The sequence below is a fragment of the Mauremys mutica genome, chromosome 7 (assembly GCF_020497125.1).
Source record: "Mauremys mutica isolate MM-2020 ecotype Southern chromosome 7, ASM2049712v1, whole genome shotgun sequence".
NCBI classification, from domain to species: Eukaryota; Metazoa; Chordata; order Testudines; family Geoemydidae; genus Mauremys; species Mauremys mutica.
Genome location: NC_059078.1, coordinates 42,020,671 through 42,040,507, shown reverse-complemented (window position 1 = coordinate 42,040,507; position 19,837 = coordinate 42,020,671). Strand labels below are relative to the sequence as shown.

General features: G+C 36.9%; 1 protein-coding gene across 2 annotated transcripts in view; it reads left to right on the top strand.

The window, feature by feature from the left end:
- Window positions 1-19,837, top strand: part of IARS1 (isoleucyl-tRNA synthetase 1) — a 194,401-nt gene that overhangs the window by 47,461 nt on the left and 127,103 nt on the right. For both annotated transcript variants that reach the window (XM_045023399.1, XM_045023400.1), the window contains 3 exons: window positions 1,542-1,664; window positions 2,976-3,067; window positions 17,981-18,079. In XM_045023399.1, the coding sequence (XP_044879334.1) occupies window positions 1,542-1,664; window positions 2,976-3,067; window positions 17,981-18,079 (314 nt within the window). The remainder of the gene's footprint in view (window positions 1-1,541; window positions 1,665-2,975; window positions 3,068-17,980; window positions 18,080-19,837) is intronic.

The following is a 19,837-nucleotide window of genomic DNA, read 5'->3' as shown; positions in this document are numbered from 1 at the left end:
CTTTAGTTGAATTTTAGCTTTTAGTCCTAACTTTCCATAACTTGTTTTCCCAGTTATTTTCTTCGTCATTTTTTTCAAAGAAGGAAACAACTGTTGGGAGAGACTTACTTTCATATAGACCGCCCCCCCCCCGACTTCTGTTTCATTTTGGTTTTTTAATCTTTCTGTATGTCTCAGTGTCCCAAGTGCGGACATAAAGATATCCGTCATGGACATACATGATCACTGCCTTCTTGGTTTTTTTTTTTATGGAGCTTGCTATCATTGCAACTCTAATATCTGTGCCTGAATTCAGGCATGCTCACCCAGGCAATTCACTAATCAAATGGTAGATCATTCTGGAAAGCTTCAAGTCTGAGTTGTTCAGAGTCAAGGCACCCACCAGTTGAAACTGGAGTAATTAGGTCATTATATATTTTGTGGGCTGCGTTGTGGATGCAAATACCACAGTGCCACCTCTTGGCCCAGATCCTATAATGCTGAGGGGTCATAGTCATATATAGGACAGATGTCAGTATGCTAGGCTTTGATGTGCTCTGCATTGGCTCTTTCTCTAAAGCCTTTTACAGTTCATGATATTAGCCCTATTGGGGTAACTCCAGTTCTTGCTTTGTTTTTTCATCTGATTTACACTAACACCGCAGTCTGCCTGCTACATGTAATGATAATGGATGATGGAAGACTAACCAAGGCATTGGTCTAATAACCAAATGAGCTAAATGACACGGATGGGTCAAGGTAGATACTGTACACGTAGTAAGCTGAGGAGGAGAAAGTCAGTAGTGTCTTTAGAGCCAATTGATCGCTGCAGCCTGTGGGTGTTTTTTTACATGTAAAGCTTTAGTCCTTGTAACAGTCGATTTTTTTGTGCTCAAGTCCAGTAGGAAAGCAACACTTAGCTTTTAATTTCGTGTGACAGTTTCAGGTTTGGCTGCTGTTTGGGATGAATACTCTAACTGTCCTGTCCCCCTCTTTCTCCTTCTCCCCCCCATTTAAAGCATGAAAGTATTTGATGTGTCTGCTGCTTAGTTTTATTGATAAAAAGGTTTAAAAGGCTTGAGAACTGAGGCATTGGGGGAAATCATATCAGTTAAATGTGGAGAGCATGGACCTAGGAGTAGAGAGCTCTTTAGAAACTACATGCCTTCTGAGAAATAGACTTACAGGCATGTGCTTTAAGGAGATACCACAACTTCAGTGTACTCTCTTAATTCATACAATAGCATGAAATGTATTTCCTCAGCCCTTTATTTTGAAATGATGGGCAGAGGCTGTAAAATAGAGCAAATTTGTTCCCTTCCCTAGGAAACTCGCACAACCCTAAGTTTTAGGGAACAAGTGTGCCCTCCTCCATCCTTTTTATCTTGATGGATGAAGTATATTGCTTAAAAATGCTTTCAAAAGTGTTTTTGGGATTATTTGACTATTTTTTGTATAAGTATGAAATAGCTTTATATTAAGTTTTTTTTTAATCCCTTTTCCTAGGTCTTGACTATTGAAAGCTACATTTAGAAATAATATATTTTATACTTCTCTTCTAGGATGACTACAGAGTCTGCATGGATTTTAATATTATTCAGAAAGATTCAGTTCCAGTTTGTCCTGTTGATGCTTCAGGCTACTTCACAGCAGAAGTGACGGACTTTGCTGGACAATATGTGAAGGTTGGTGGACTTGGGGAAATAGTAAATTTTTTTTTTTTTAAATTTGATCTAGCATTTACATGTGGTAGAAACTCATTTTTCTTTCCCCAGGTGGTTTTGTCTTCAGTATGTTTTTGACAGCTACGTTACAAAGACTCGTATTAAAAAAGGTTATCCTTCTCCAGTTGGGACTACAACAGAGAAATATGGATTTCTTTGTACTGTCACTTCACAAAATGTTAATTACACTATTAGGCAAATAAGTAACTTGATGCGTTAACAATGATGTAAGTCCTAGAAAAAGGAAAGGAGAGTGTACTCTAGTGCCTACTCTATATGCCTGTCATGTGAAGAATCAATTTTTTTGATAATAAGTAACATTGATGCTAAACACGCTGCTTTTTTTTTTTTAAAGGGAAAATGGTATGAAAGCTGAAACCCATGATGCGCATACAGGATGATGCACACAAATTCAAATATTTTTTCAGTTACCAGCTTATATGTATAAGGCAGTAAGAATAATAGGAAATATTGAGGAGCTCATGTTTAGGATACTGGTTCTGTAAGCCAGAGTTAAATGCTCTTAAAAAAAGTTTTCATGATATTGAATTGTCTTTTCACCATGGGAGCACTGTTCTATCAAACTTCCTAGCACATTTTTTTAATCAAAGGAATATTTTGTAGCAATTAACTAGTCCAGCAGCCTTTCTTTGAATATCAGTTACTGCTCTGACTTTGGGCCTGAATTAAATACAACTGTTCAATCTAATAATAAAGGTTCAGTTGGTGAGGTATTATAAAAGATGAAATGTCTTTTATTGGTTTCTAGGCCTTCACATCTAAATTTATAGCGTGAAATTTATGTGGAATGATTCTAAAGTAGTGCAAATTTAGTGAAGAGGTTCAGAGATCAGATCTGAAGCAATTGCACAGATATGTGCCAAAAGACTTAATGTTATGGTATCAAAACAGCATAGCTGAAAACATAACTGAATTTGTGTCTGGCTGGTGTTGGGTATGCATAAATATTTGTGACTTTATTTAAAAGTTATATTGTACACAAAAAAAATAAGGTGAAGTTAGAATTGCAGGTATGCATCTCAGTTTGGGGATCATGTTCTCTTTCAAGAATATTAAACTAGTTGTTATGGCACCTCCACACTAGATGCACATTTAAAATTTACAAATTCTGCAACCATAACTTTATTGTTTCACATCATAGCATGTAAATACTGATTTTTATTTTTTTATTTTTAATTGAGGACCCAACCTTGAATGAATATTCCCTATAATAATTAAAAGTTCTGTTCAGAAAACTTTTTTTCTCTTTAGGATGCAGATAAGAACATCATCAAATCTCTAAAAGAACAAGGTAGACTGGTTCACACCAGTACTTTCAAGCACAATTACCCTTTCTGCTGGAGGTAAGAAGAGAACATTTGACTTTCAGATTGATAGAGAAATGCGAGGGTTATAACTAATCATTTCTTAAGTGAGGTGGTTTTTCTTGCTTTTTTTGTTTTTTGGCAAGGATAGTGAAAGTACAAGAAATAAAGTACAGCTGAATTGCAATTAACTTGTGGCACTGAATTAAATCTGAAAATGTAATTTAGTTCTAGAAGTGATTTTTTTTTTTAAGCATTTAAAACACATGGTCATTTAATTCCAAAATTGAGAGTAGATGCTTGATCTCCTTCCAAATGACAGCAAACCTTGGAAGGGTACTAAGTGTCCAAGTGGTTTGCCCTGGCAGTTCTTTGCTCCAGATTTGAGTGGACACGTACGTGGAACGTGTTCATTCATAGCTTTACTGAATCTGCAAAACTTCTGCCCAACTTCTGTCTGAAAATGCTACGTCAGAAGTGGTGCTTTGGCAGAATCATGCTGGAAAACTTGCTCAACATGAGCTTGCAGTATGTCTTGTGCTAGGCTATGCTGCTGGTTTCTCACTTTAATGGACTTCGTTGTTAGTTTTTTTTTTTGTTTATTTAACTGACATCAAAGGGATTTCTGCCTTGAGAACTTTAAAAGTTGACTGGATGACATTCTTAGTGGAGGCTCTTTGAACGTTTTCTTGACAGGTATATTTTCAAAGTGGCTTAAACTGTATTTTTATGTTTAACCTTTCAGTTTGTTGGATTAAACAGTTTTTTCTATCTCTACTATAATTACTATCTTTATCTCATTTAAATTGCACAGATTTCCTCAGCTTTTTAGAATCTGCATATAAAAGCCAGGGCCGGCATTAGGGGGTAGCCAGCAGGGATATTGCCTGGGGCTCTGCGAAGCTAAATTGCTCAGGCTTTGGCTTCAGCCCCAGGTGGCCGGCCTTAGGACCCTGGGCTTCAGTTTCATGCGGTGGGGCTTTGGCTTTCTGCCCTGGGGCCCAGCAAGTCTAATGCTGGACCTGCTTGGTGGACCCCCTGAAACCTGCTCACAGCCCCAGAGGGTCCTGGACCCCTGATTGAGAACCACTGCCCTAGACCAGTAGAAATTTATCAATTATGTGAAATGTTGGGAGCCCAAAAATGCAGCTAAGTGAACAAAAACCAGTACATGAAAATGACTCAACGCTATGCATTTCTCAGATGGACAATGAAAAAGTAAATAAAGACCTTAAACAATGAAGAACAAAGTTAGGTTTTTAAAAATTTAGTTCAGTAATCTGGTAAGAATATTTGGTTTTAAACTGTTTTTAGTCCAAGTCTCTCTTTAAGAAGGAGCACATTTTTAATGCTGTTTCATTTCTAAAAAAGCTTCAAAATTGTACTAATCCTACTCAACACATTTTGGCAACAGCACTGATATAAGGACTAGATAAATCTAGATACATAGAAAAGTACAGACTTATTTTAATGCCACTAGGTGGAATCCTTGGGAAATGAGCATTTCTTTTGCTCTGTATGAAGGATAACCTTTAATTCTCCTTGAACAACATCATTAGCTTATCTAGGTTGGGATTACCCTGGGAGAAGGGAAAAATGCCCTTCATGTATTGTTACCCTGATGAGTTGGCAAATCACTGTGTCTGGGAGAATTTATACTAATAACTAATGTGATCTAATTTTTCTGATGTAGCAAACTTTATAGTGCTGGACGTTAAGACAAACCAATATTACAGGGGTGCCTTAAACGAGACAGAAATACTACTACAGTCTGCATTTGCTTTTCTACTGATGATAGTAAGTTGCAAGCAATACTTAAAGGCAGACACTTGGTTGGAAGAAAGCAATAACAGATTTCAGTCACTTATAAACTTCATTTCAGTGCCAACAGAAGCAAAAACCATAGTTGGGATGTGTGCTAAGTAGAGAAATACATTCTTGATTTTTTTTTTTCTCCCAGAGTTTCATAGTAGGTTTGGTTGGAGAAATACAGGATAACATAGCTGAGGCTGAGCTGCTTTACTGAAGGCATGTTATCCAGATTTTTGTGTTAAGTTACTTAACTATTCTTCATCCTTCTCCCTGAAAGTGGGCAGTTCTGAATTCCCTAACAGATCAAGCAAAGGTGAATAAAAATTGATATTAAAAAAAAAAACCCCAAACTTTACAAGTTTTTATTTAAATCAGATACTTTAATTTAAATAAAAAATTAAATCAAATATGGTTTTACTTCAAAAAATAAACCTGTTTTGAAATGACTGCCTTTGTTAAGGCCTACATTTACTCTAATCTATTCAAATTTAAATTAAATATTAAGCAGGGTAGATTTGATTTAAATCAAATTGATTTAATTAATGATTTAAATCACTAGTCAGGAAGACAAGATTTAGTCATGGTTTTCTGCATAAAAGTGCTTTCTTGTTGGTTGTTATAACCTTAATACATATTCTTTACAACTCAGAGATAGATTTAGGTTTTATTTTTAGAAGGTACACACTATACATTTTTAAAGTGATTTATTTTGAAAACTTTTCAGATTAGTTTTACAGCTATATTGGAAAATGAATGATTGGTTATTTCATTTACCAAAGGTAAGTGAAGCAGATATTTATTAAGTCATTTGGAGGTGCAGCTAACTCAGTCATCTTCACCTTCATTTTCCTGTTTGTTCATCATCTGGAAAAGAAAAACAAGCTTTCCTGCTTTTTCAGGTCCAAAACGATTTCTCAATTTGTAATTAATTAGTCCAAAGGAAGAAAATATTCTTTCTACACCGGCAGAAGAAGCTACTGCTGTTAAAAGTGAGATTATCACTTACTCATAGACTCATAGACTTTAAGGTCAGAAGGGACCATTATGATCATCTAGTCTGACCTCCTGTACAATGCAGGGCCACAGAATCTCACCTATCCACTTCTATAACAAACCCCTAGCCTATGTCTGAGTTATTGAAGTCCCCAAGTGACTTCCGCAAGTTCAGTAGTGTGACTTTCTTTAAAACATCAGCAAACATATATTTTTTTTTGAATGGTTCATCCTTAGCTTTGAAGTTTATTATAGTTGGCATTATGGAGGGATGATTGCTGGATGTCCGTGTAATAGCCAGTGAAGGTTTGATCCTGGTACAGAGTATTGAGAATATTTGCAAATGAGCTGGAGATGATGCTTGTCCCATTCGTTTTTTTAATGCTTGTAATTTAACTCTGTCATTGCATATTTCTCTTTAAGATCTCACTCAGTTCTTTCCAGATTTCAACAGCATCAGCAATAAAACAGCTATTTCCCTGCATTTTGTTCAAGGCTACAGAAATAGGCTTCAGGGTACTCAGCATGTGTTCAATATTTCTCTTAAGCCCAATGTTGAGAACTTTGGCTGTGACCCTGCCATCTATTTTTTCATGATTTTGCTCACAAACTGCCGTCAGATTAGGCTAGTTCTTGATATAGTGCTCAAAACAGTGCACTACTGAGTTTCATTGCACGTCTTGTGGGAGAGTTAGCTTGGTTCCTCCCACTTTTTTTCAGAGCAGCTGCTGCAAAGTGATTGTTACGGAAATATTTTGCAATTCAGCAACATTAGCCTTTATTTCTGGAACACTGAAGTCTTTGGCTAGGAGGTGTATCAAATGAGCACTGCAGCCGTATGTTGTTAGCTTGGGACTCTCTTCACTCCCTTAATAATTTCTTCTCATCTTGGATACATTTGCAACATTGTCTGTGACCAAGCTGCATACTAGACATTTCAGTTTTTTCCCCACAGTTTGTTAAAGCTTTTACTGCTACTTCTTGTAAGTATTCTGTGTGTGCATTTCCTGATGTATCAATTGTTTCTGTAAGGAAGACATTCCCTTCTTCTGTTTCAGAGTAGCAGCTGTGTTAGTCTGTATCCGCAAAAAGAACAGGAGTACTTGTGGCACCTTAGAGACTAACAAATTTATTTCAGCATAAGCTTTCATGGGCCACAGCTCATTTCTTCGAATGCATAGAATGGAACATACAGACAGAAGATATTTATACATAGAGAGAACATGAAAAGGTGGAAATACGCATACCAACTGGAAGAGTCCAGTCAATTGAGATGAGCTATCATCAGCAGGAGAAAAAAACCTTTGAAGTGATAATTGAGATGACCCATTGAAGGTGTGAGGAGAACTTAACATAGGGAAATAGATTCAATTAGTGTAATGACCCAACCATTCCCAGTCTCTGTTTAAACCTAAGTTAATTGTATCTAATTTGCATATTAATTGGAGTTCAGCAGTCTCTCTTCGGCGTCTGTTTTTGAATTTTTTTTGTTCCAAAATTGCCACCTTCAAGTCTGTCACTGAGTGGTTAGAGAGGCTGAAGTGTTCTCCCACTGGTTTTTGATTGTTATGATTACTGATGTCAGATTTGTGTCCATTTATTCTTTTGCGTAGAGACTGTCTGGTTTGGCCAATGTACATGGCAGAAGGGCATTGCTGGCACATGATGGCATATATCACTACACTAATTGAATCTATTTTTGGTACAGGTGATACAGTGTGGCTATGTGATGTACATGATGTGACTGAAACACTATCATTGGCAGATAACTCTGAAACTATAGAAAAGGATGGTGATCTTGAAGGTGGATAGTCTTCAGAATCCTGTATTTGAGGAGGGATTCTCCTAAACAAAATAAGTCAATGCAGTTATTTAATTATTACCATACTGCTCATTTAGTATTACTCATTGCATTCACTGACACTCAGTAGTACTTTAAAGGTGAAATTGTAAAAGGAAGATCTGGCTATTTCAGTTATTTATTTTTTTTATCACAACTGCATCTAAAATGATAGTACCATAGAGTAACAACTACGGTATAGTTTTTTGCTCAAACATGAGAATTCAAGAATAGTGCAGAAGGAATACAGGCAGCCCTTAAGAAAGAAGTATGAAATAAAAAAGTTTACCAACCTGAAGTTTCTGCATGTTCAGACATGTTCTTTTCATCATCTTTAACACAGCTTCCTTCTGAGAAGGAACACTTCTCATGATGTTGTTTCATTCGGGCCATGAGGCCTTGCATTTCTTTGTTGCACTGTTTGCATTTTGCATGCATGCCTGTCTTACCCACAGGTAGAGGCACTTCATTAAAATACTCCAAAACTGGGTCTCTTTTACGGCCTGCTGCCATTATTGGTTTTCCCTTCTAGTGAGAGAATGGTATGGCAGATCTCAAATCAATGAAGGCTACACTCAGAAAGACCTCAAGACTTCTGGAATATGCTGCTCAGACAGTTTCACTTTTGTTTCTACTGCATGTCCCTCCTTTCTCACATTGATCTCCAGACTTCTTCTCCCTGTCTAGATCTATTCTGCTCCCAACAATCTTCTGTTCATTGAACTTTTTGAAACTTTGCAGTTTTAGAGAGAGGTAAGGGATTGACTCTGTGTACGCAAATTTGCAGAGGGACAATAGGGTTGAGGTCTGTTATTTCTCACCTCTCTATATATTTATTTAAAAATATTTTTGCTGTTAACAGGCATGTTATCTTTGGAGAGACAAATTCACAATTTGAGAACTGCAAAACTAAGCATCTTTGATGGTATCTTCTAGACTGAGCACTGAGTCCCATTGGGTAGATAGAAATATTAACCTAAATAATCTATACAGAAGCCTCTGGAACCCCGTAAGATTGGGTCCCTCATGCATGAACTACTGGAACTCATTTAAAAATCTTTTCTTAAACATTACATGGATATATTGTTTCATACTATAGAATTAGAATTTATAGTCCTACTCCATGATGCATTATAGCTCAAAGATATATCTTAATTAAAACTATCTTTAGATAGGTTTTTCCCCTCAAAAAAGCATTTTATAAAAAAAAATCCATTTAAAATAAAAACATCTGATTTTATTTTTTTTAGATCATTGATTTTTATCCACCCTGATATTAAGCAGTACATGCCTGCTGCTGAAATTTTGAAGAAAGTCAAACCACTGAACCAGAGTTAGCTGAAGTTCTAAACCAGCTTTTGACAGCAGTAGCCTCTTCTGTAGGTGTAGAGAGAATATTTTCTTCATTTCAGTTTATTCAGCTAGTTCAGGTCACTAACCTGGTTTATTCAAAACTGAGGAACCAAATAGGAAGTTTTAAAAAGAAACAAAAATGGCTTCCCTCTTCCAATCTATAAATAAAACCTAGCTGTGAGAGGAGATAAGATCTACTAGTTCTAAAAACCTGAAGCACATGACAACTAGATATAATGAGTTAAATTCACTAAATAGAGGGTTTTTTAAAATCAATTTAAATATAAATTTAAAGTGCAAAACATGTTATGATGAAGATTCTGCTAATAAAAGTTTATGCAACTAGTACATTTAAGATTTTTCAATAAGTTAAAACTATTTTAAAATCCTATTTTTGTTAATTTTTAATTGAATTTGAATTTCTGCACAAATAGGACTTGTAAATTACAAATAAAAAATTATAAAGCAAATAAACATATTCACCATTTTCTAACATAATAAATGTAAAATTTAAGCATTTGACTAAATTAGCTATAGAATTGCTTAGGTAAATGTATATAGTTGTAGTGTATCTTTGTGGTTAGCAGAAAGAAATTCCAAATGTAGTGTAAAAGCTATATTTAGTTGCAAATCAACATTTTAATGTTATCAGCTAATTTGCATCAAGCTTTTGTTTAGGAATATAGCTAAAAAGTACAAATGCAAAACACAAACTCAGTTATTTAAATCAAGGTTTACTGCTTGCTGATGTCAAGAGTTGTTCTTCCTTTAATACATGATCAGAACTAGGGTGCTTTGTATGTTGTCATGCTACTGCTATGATGCACATTCAGATAAGTCTTAAAAGCAAATCACAAACAATAGGGGAAAATGCTGACAGCTTGGAAAGTGCATAGAAAATGGAGCCTTGCAAAGTGCCCTTAACTGACATTGTGACAAACTGGATCACAGAAACCCCCTTGGGAACTGCCAATTGATGTGCCAAGACTACTTCTGCCCCTGCTTTCCCTGCCAGCTCGGGACTCCAGCACCCTGTCTTGTTGAGCCAAACACGCCAGTCTGCTCCAGCACAGACCCAGGGTCTGAACCATGTGCCCCAAAGCTGCAGACTTAACTGAAAGCAACTTACAGAAGTGTTCCTGTCTTTAACACTCAGATGCCCAACTCCCAATGGGGTCTAAACCCTAAATAAATCTGTTTTACGCTGTATATACAGGGTAAACTCATAAATTGTTTGCCCTCTATAACACTGATAGAGAGAAATGCACAGCTGTTTGCCCCCCAGGTATTAATACACACTCTGAGATAATTAATAAGTAAAAAGTGGTTTTATTAAATACAGAAAGTAAGATTTAAGTGGTTCCAAGTAGTAACAGAAAAAACAAAGTGAATTACCAAGTGAAATAAAACAAAACATGCAAATCTAAACCTAATACAGTAATACAACTGAGTACAGATAATATCTCAACCTGAGAGATGTTTCAATAAGTTTCTTTCACAGACTGGATGCCTTCCTAATCTGGGCACAGTCCTTTCCCCTGATACAGGCCTGGTTGCAGCTCAGGCGGTAGCTAGGGGATTTCTCATGATGGCTGCCTCCCTTTGTTCTGTTCCACCCACTTATATATCTTTTTCATAAGGCGGGAATCCTTTGTCCCTCTCTGGGTTCCCACCCCCTCCTTCACAATGGAAAAGCACCAGGTTAAAGATAGATTCCAGCTCAGGTGACCTGATAACATGTCACTGTAAGACCTCATTACCCACTTGCCAACACACAGATATACGGGAAGACTTACAGGTAAAACAGAGCCAACTGCAGTCAATTATCCTGGCTTATGGGAGCCATCAAATTTCCAAGCCACCATTAATGGCCCACACTTTGCATAATTACAATAGGCCCTCAGAGTTATATTTCATATTTCTAGTTTAAGAAACGAGTGATACATTTATACAAATAGGATGACAACACTCAGTAAACGATAAGCTTTGTAACGATACCTTACAAGAGACCTTTTGCATGAAGCATATTTCAGTTACATTATATTCAAACTCATTAGCATATTTTCATAAAATCATATAGAGTGCAACGTCACAGACTTTAGTGACAAATGTGACCCCACATTAACTTGATATCCTAGTATCAACAGTGGTCAACTTGATAAAAGTGTCAGTAACAGGCAATCTAAGAACTGTGAAAGATAAGAGATAGAAGGAAGTGTGACATCTGAAGTCTGCAGTGTCAGTAATTCCAGCCTTTCTATGCATGTCTATAGCTGTAGCAACATCAAGAACCTATAGCTGTTGGTTGTATATTTTGTGTCGTCAGCCACAGTGAAAGCAAAGGTAGAAAGCTTAAGGGATGATGGGTTAGAAATCAATTTCTTAATTTAAATTATTTCAGGTTTATTAAAATGACAAGAAAATGGAAAGAGTGACAGATGGGTGAGGTAATATCTTTTATTGGACCAATTTCTGTTGGTGAGAGAGATGAGCTTTTGAGTTTACACAGAGCTCTTCTTTAGCTTTGGGAAATATACTCAGGCTTTGTCTACACTACCTTGCTTTTAGTGACATGGGTGTGCCGCCACAGCCATGCTGCTAAAAGGCACACAGTATAGCAGCGGCTTTGTTGGCAGGAGAGCGCTCCTGCCGACAAAGCGCTGTTCACACCGGTGCTTTTGGTCGGTAAAACTTTTGTCACTCAGGGTGTGCGGGTTTTTTTAACACTCCTGAACGACAAAATTTTGCTGACAAAGTTCCAGTGCAGATGAAGCCTTAGTGTCACAGCTAAATACAAGGTGGAACAGATAGTTCAACATAATAGTTAATGCATTTGGAGCGACCATTCAAGGTGAAGTGTCCAGTTAATACTGTCCCAGTCATGGGGAAGGGGGGAATGTAGAGAGAGTTACAGATTGTTCTAATAAGCCATAAATCCAGGGTGTCTATTCAGTCCATGATTTTTAGTGTTTAGCAAAGTTATGAGTTAAAAATTTTGAGCTCCCAGGCTCGTCTTTTGAATGTGTTGTGCGGGTTTCCCTTGAGGATAAGGCCTGAGAGGTCAGATATAGAGTAATTGCTTTGTGAAAAGTTTTCTCCCACAGGTGATAATAGCTACAATAACATTGCATAAAAGAAAATGGAAAAGTAGTAAGGATATCCAGAATTAAATATAGACAGCCAAGTTAAAAGTATTGTAGCCATGTTGGTTCCAGGATATAGGAGAGACAAATATCTGATCTGAAGAAGAGCTCTGGGTAGCTCGAAAGTTTCTCTTTCACCAACAGAAGTTGGTCCAATAAAAGATATGACCTTACCCACATTGTCTCAGCCAAATTAAAATGCGGTCCAAAAACATACATTAGAAAAGTGGTTCTCAACCAGGGGTACACAAATATCTTCCAGGGGGTACATTAACTCATCTAGATATTTGCCCAGTTTTACAACAGGCTACATAAAAAGCACCAGTGAAGTCAGTCCAAACTAAAATTTCATACGGACTGACTTGTTTATACAGCACTATACATTGAAATGTAAATACAATATTTATATTCCAGTTGATTTATTTTATAATTACACGGTAAAAAGGAGAAAGTGAGCAATTTTTCAGTAATAGTGGTTTTGACACTTTTGTGTTTGTCTGATTTTGTAAGCAAGTAGTTTTTGAGTGAGGTGAATCGGGGGGGGGGTACACATGACAAATCAGACTTCTGAAAGGGGTACAGTAGTCTGGTAAGGTTGAGAACCACTGCATTAGAAAATTACTGGAAATATGTATTGGACACACAGCAATCCATTACTGATGCAGAGAGGCAGTTTTTCCAGCCTTCTCCTTATGTACAAAAAGATCTTATGGATTTGAGGGGATGCTCATTCCAGTTTAAAGCTAAGTGATGTGTAGCTTCTATTTCTCTAACATGCTGAAATAGAGGAATTTTAAAGAGAGAGTACATTTTGTAAGTGTCCAGAGAGCATTCCCATTATCGCTTCTACAAAAGAATTACTGGTGCTGAACATCAACAGTAATCTACAGTTATTGCTCCTTTTAGATTTTTCTTAAAATGTTTAAATAGCTTAGATATGTTTTGACATTTGATACATGGCTCTGTCAGGCATTAGCATGTCCAGAGAAAGTTTTCAGCAAAGCAGAATAACAAATATTTTAAATGACTGAAATAAAGTTGATTTTTTACTTTTGAATTAAGTTTGGTTTAATAATAATAGCTTCAGGATGGTACCTTGTTACTTCTGAATCACCCTAGAGTTTTGACTGAGCTGTTTCACTGTGTGATTTTTTTTCTTTACACATTAACTCTGTTGTTAGCTCTACATTGCTGTAAGATATTCAATTGATGTTTCACTGTGTAGAAACTCCAAGGATTCCAAGTGGAGAAGGTATTTCCTGAAATTTTAACTATTATCAGACAGAAAGGAGTAATCCCAGCTGATATTGATTTGGGTGTACAATTCTTGGTGGGGTTTAGTAGAGGGAATAGTAAAGGCCTTATTCTTTTCAGTGTAAGATTATACAATATTATGTAGAATATCAAGCTCTACCATTGAAATCCTAGAATAAGATTTCATCCCCATTAAATCCCCATTAATGCAAGCTTTGGTGCTTGATCATACCCTTGCCCCTGTTTGAAACCAGGTGCCTGCTCCTGGAATACCCCTTAGCGGCCTGAAGTTTTAGAAGAGTTTCTTTTTTTCAGTAGTGCTCCTGCTGCCACAAGGGTTGCCCTGGTGGGGGGAGGGTTCCCCTTGCAGATGTGACATAGCTGAGGGCAGGGGTCAAACCTAGGTGGTGAAGTTTTCTAAGGTAACATAAATGTTCCTATACTTTTTCTTCCCTCCAATAAAGAATATTGCAAGAACATTACCGCCCCAGGCTCTTGATCTTCCCCATAAAGTGAAAGTCATAGATATTGTAACTCTTAATTGCACAATTAAGTTTATAACCTGGGATTAAAGGGAAATAGAGACCAAGATACAGTATCGAAGAAGAAAAGTGATGTGACTTCCGTTATCAGGCATCATGAAGCATACTCCCACTTCTCAGCTTTAACAAGTTTTGCTGGTAGATTTTCCTTTCCTTTCTTCTGTGACTCAGGAACGCTCACCTCTAGGCACAGTATTCTCACGACAATTGAGCTACCTCTTAATTTTCATCAGTATTCTGTAAACTTCACGCTAATCCTTGATGTGAAGTAGTTCAGTGGATATAGGCAAGATGTTCGAGTGTTTTAAGATTGGGTTGTTGACAGTAATGGCTGCATTTGTGAAATAGTAGCTGGTCATTCTTCAGGATATTTGCTTACAAATGTCTGTCAAATATGCATTCCAAGTACAGAAGCAGACTGGATAGGGACCTTGCTCATTTATGCAGACTGCAGTGTTTGTTTTTAAGAAGAGATAATGCTGTGCCTAAACTCTAGCCTAAACCTGTTGTATAACCTTGGGCATGTCACTTTCCCTTTGTGCCAGTTTCCCCATCCAAGACTGGGATAATGGTAGACTATTGTAAAGTACTTGGGGATCTGTTGATAGTGCTTTATGTAAGAGTTTAGTATTAGTGATCACTATTGCCACCAACATTTAGGATACCAGAATGGCCCTTTTGCAAGGTTTCATTGGTTATTTTTGCTTCAGCGGCAGAGTCTCTTGGCTCTTTCAGCTACAAAGACATTTGACCAGGTTATTGTAGGTGGTCAGCTTCAGTGTAAACACCCTTGTGATGTGAAAGTACTGATCCCTGGAGGACAAATACACTGATGACATTGTCTTGTTGGTTCAGACTGGTGAATAACTGCAGCTAATGGTAATCTGACTGGATAAGAAGCAACACGTATTGATCTGGTTACTAATTCAGGTAAAACTAAGTCCCTGGCCATCACCATCAAGCAGTCTCCAGCTCCAGATTACAATCTGCTCAGTATTAACCTGCCTGGAAAGAGCATCAAGCAGGTAGCAGCAATAAGCTTTTGAGAGGTGACTGAAAACTATAATTTTTCATGCAAAAATTCCATTCATTGATTTTTTTTTAATTGGACAAAATTGTTTTGCTTGTGAGATCCTAAGTCTATGAAAATTGTGTGTGTGTGATTGGTACCCATTTTAAATATTGTCTAATTGGCACCCCTTCATAGAGAGCCTTTTGTTTAGTTTCCCTAATGAAGATTCAGAGTTATAATAGACTACAATGTACATATAGTCCTACAACTGGTTTGTGTCCTATTTCTGGTCAGTATTGTATACAGTAGAAGAAAATAAATACTGAGGAATTGGTTTGTAGTTACATGCAAACATACACTGCTGTTTGCATCTTAGTGGGATGCCTTTAAGGTGTAACAAGTGAATGGCTAGAATTAATATGACCTACTCTGTACCTGTATCCTGGTTTAACCCATGTTTGTCAAATAAGTGAGGAAAAAATACCCAGTGACTGCTAAGTGAAATACCTGTTGATGTTGTATATGAAAAGGATAGAGATCGGTGTGTGGAAGAGACTGCAGTGGGAATCTTACTTTTATATTTCTGGTCATTTTTTGGATCTGGTTCTGCTTTCGGTGAGGTCAAACAGCATAAGTGGAAACACTTCTAATTTATCAGGGTGTTGGAGAATCAAAACCTATATTGAAATCTTATCTTTACTGTTTCACTTATGGAATTTATTTTCATTTACTAAAAATGAGATTTTAAATACAGCAGTGAAGAAAATTTACTAATTTACATGCAGGCACTTGCAGGAATTACTGGAAAGAAAAGGTCCACAGATGTCTTAACTTGGATAGCAAGTTTCTACAGACCTCTCTGTCAATCAGCTAAGCAGCATTTGTGGTATTTGTAATGTAAAATTGCACTAAGATAGTTAAAACTCGTTACTTCTCTAATATCACTTTTCCATGTGTATAATTCCTGTGCATGCCAGAGATGTTGAATGCCCATAAATGGGGATGGGGGGGGGATGATCCCTAAAACAGTTTCTATTAAAATGTGGTCCATGCTGTGGACAAACATTAAAGAGCCCTATTCTAGTTCTCAAGAAAATCCCCACTAAATAAAGATAGTGGTAGAAGATCAAGTGAAGAATCATATACAGTATTGAACATAGACAAAATTCAGAAAATGTTATGCTCCTTTTACTCTTTGAAGTTCTCCTGCTAGGGAAGTATTTATATATTGAACCTGTATTGCTTTAGGCCAAGGTTTTCTAAAGTGCCCTGGTGACTTTTGGATGTCTCAATTTTTCTGTTATACTCATTAAAAGGGTCTGACTTTTTTATGATTGCTGAGCACCTATTCTCTGAAAGTCAGGTTCTTCAGAACTAGCACTAGTCTCTTCAGAAAATCTTGGCTCTAACCTTCAGTTCCAGAATATTGGAATAAGTATTCCACTGTTAAAATAAGAAATCTTTAGCTCGGGCATGATTGAACCCCTAGTGTTCATTAAAACTGCAAACGGACTAAAATATGATCCTGTACAATCAAACCTGGGTTTTTCGTTAATGAAACAAACATTTTAAACCATTTTTTTTATAAAGTTGGGGTCTGAGTTAATAGTGCAAACTATATAGAAACAAGGATTAGAGAGTAGGAATAGGGAGGTATTTTAGTCTCTGAATATATGGCATTGTTGAGACCAATATACATATTGGAATATTGAGTACAGTTCTGGTGTTCACATTTTAAAGTTAAAATTACAGAGGATGTGCAGAAAAGAGCTAGAAAAATGATTCAAGGACTGGAAAGAGTAAATGCCCTACAGTGAGAAATTTAACATAAACAGATGAAATGCTTTATCAAAAAGAAGCATGAAAAATTACTTGATTATAGTGTGGAAATTCCTTCCCTGGCAAAAGATACTAGGTCAGGGGTCGGCAACCTGCGGCTCCCGGCTCGCCAGGGTAAGCACCCTGGCGGGCCGGCCCGGTTTGTTTATCTGCCGCGTCGGCAACTTCGGCCGATCGCGGCTCCCACTGGCCGCGGTTCGCGGTCCCAGGCCAATGCGGGAGGCAGGAAGCGGTGCGAGCCGAGGGATGTTCTGGCCGTGGCTTCCTGCCTCCCGCAGGCGAGCCGGGAGCCGCAGGTTGCCGACCCCTGTACTAGGTATTAAAATCTACTGAAGAAAGACATAATATGAACTAGTAGTTGGAAGCTGAAGTCAGACAAATTCAGACCAGAAATAAGGCATACATTTTTAAAAGGTGATCAACCATTGGAACAAACTACTAAAACTACTAAAAGAAGTGGTGGATTCTCCATTTTGAAGTCTTCAAGACTGGATACATTTCTGAAAGATATCCTTCACTCAAACACAATTACTGGGCTTAGTACAAGGGTAACCGTGTGAAATTTAATGGCTTGTGATATACAGAACATCAGACTGGTCTTAAACTTTATGAATCCGAGTGTTAATTTTTAAAATTTTCTTTATTAATTCTTTGTAGTATTTTTAACTGCAAGTTGAAACATGCCTAAATGAATTTGTTTCTTTAATAACATTTCAGGTTGATTTTATATGTGGTGAGAAGTGCTACAACATAAACTCAGTTGGAAGGCTTAAGAATTTGACTTGTTTTACATTAAAATCAGCATTGATATACATCAGTCAGATGTAAAATAAGGTGTAGGAATATAAAATTAACCCCCCACAAATACAGTTTCTCTTGTTTATTTTCAAGATCAAAAATAACTAAATTTGCTACATTTTGTTGTGGGTTTTAAAAATATGGAATTGTTACAAAAATAGACTAAGTACAATAATTCCTAAGAAGTGTGTATTTTTGTGTGCAGAAATTCATCTGTCAGTACATTAACTAAATATTGATTATTGAAGTGTTTGGTTGTGGAGAGAGGAAGTTGGCATCATAACAATATATTGTTTGCTAGGTAAGAAGATATTCAAAATATTTAAAATATATCTGTCAACCTGTTTGTGCACTCTTTTCTTACAGGTCAGATACCCCTCTAATTTACAAAGCTGTACCAAGCTGGTTTGTAAGAGTAGAGCACATGGTGGAGAAGCTGTTGGAGAATAATGGTCAATGCTACTGGTACTGTATCTTGAATATATTTATTATTTCACTTCTGCTTAGTAATACACTGTGATTACTGGCTTGTTTCCATTCTACCCTTCTGGAGTAAAGTTAGTGAGATGGTGCTAGTGACCAAATCTCCAGGAGTAACTAACCACCTCCAATAATAAAAGAGGCTTCAAATTGGATCATAAGATTGAGGCAGTGCTCAATAAATAACCTGTTTCTTTGGACAGAATGAAACTCCACATAAATACATGTAGTCTCACAGCTGTCTGAAATACCCATATGTCTTTACCCACATATACATTTCGAGAGAAAAACTAGTTTTAGATGAATTTTTAAGGTTGAGTACCGATCAGTAATTTTGGATAAAATGTGTTATAGAGATACTGCAATTATCCCCAAACCAAGGAAAACCAGAGTAAACATTAAGCTTAAAAGAAATCTGAACATGTTAAGATGTGGAAATGCACCATTAAGGCATAACCTTAGCTTTGTCCTTAGAGACACTATGCAGTAGCCTATTATTATGATTAAGTGATTATGTTTATGGTTCCAAATCAGATTAAATTAGTTTTTGTACAGTTGCCTGCATGTTGTCATTACATTGCAGAGTTAGTTGTTTGTCTTAACTGTGCAGTTCAAAAATTTTAACAAGAAACAAAATGACAACTCTGTGATTTTTTATATATATTACTTCGGTGTTTTTTTTTTTATATATATATATAAAAAAAAACACACCGAAGTAATCATAGGATTGGAAGGGACCTCGAGACATCATCTAGTCTAGTCCCTGCACTCATGGCAGGACTAAGTATTATCTAGACCATCCCTGACAGGTGTTTGTCTAACTTGCTCTTAAATCTCCAATAATGGAGATTCCACAACCTTCCTAGGCAATTTATTCCAGTGCTTAACCACCCTGACAGGAAGTTTTTCCTAATGTCCAACCTAAACCTCCCTTGCTACAATTTAAGCCCATTGCTTCTTGTCCTGTCTTCAGAGGTTAAGAAGAACAATTCTCCCTCCTCCTCGTAACAACCTTTTATGTAATTGAAAACTATAGTCATATCCCCTTTCAGTCTTCTCTTTTCCAGACTACACAAACCCAGTTTTTTCAACCTTCCCTCATAAGTTATGTTTTCTAGAACTTTAATAGTTTTTGTTGCTCTTCTCTGGACTTTCTCCAATTGTCCACATCTTCCCTGAAATGTGGCACTCAGAACTGGACACAATACTCTAGTTGAGGCCTAATCAGCGTGGAGTAGAGCGGAAGGATTACTTCTCGTGTCTTGTTTACAACACTCCTACTAATACATCCCAGAATGATGTTTGCTTTTTTTGTTTTTTTTTTTTTTTTTTTTTTTTGCAACGGTGCTACACTGTTGACTCACATTTAGCTTGTGGTCCACTATGACCCCGAGATTCCTTTCTGCAGTATTCCTTAGGCAGTCATTTCCCATTTTGTATGTGTGCAACTGATTGTTTCTTCCTAAATGGAGTACTTTGCATTTGTCCTTAGAGTTTCATCCTATTTACTTCAGACCATTTCTTCAGTTTGTCCAGATCATTTTGAATTATAATCCTGTCCTTCAAAGCACTTGCAACCCCTCCCAGCTTGGTATCATCTGCAAACTTTATAAGTGTACACTCTATGCCATTATCTAAATAATTGATGAAGATATTGAACAGAACCAGACCCAGAACTGATCCCCGTGGGACCCCACTTGTTATGCCCTTCCAGCATTACTGTGAACCACTGATAACTACTCT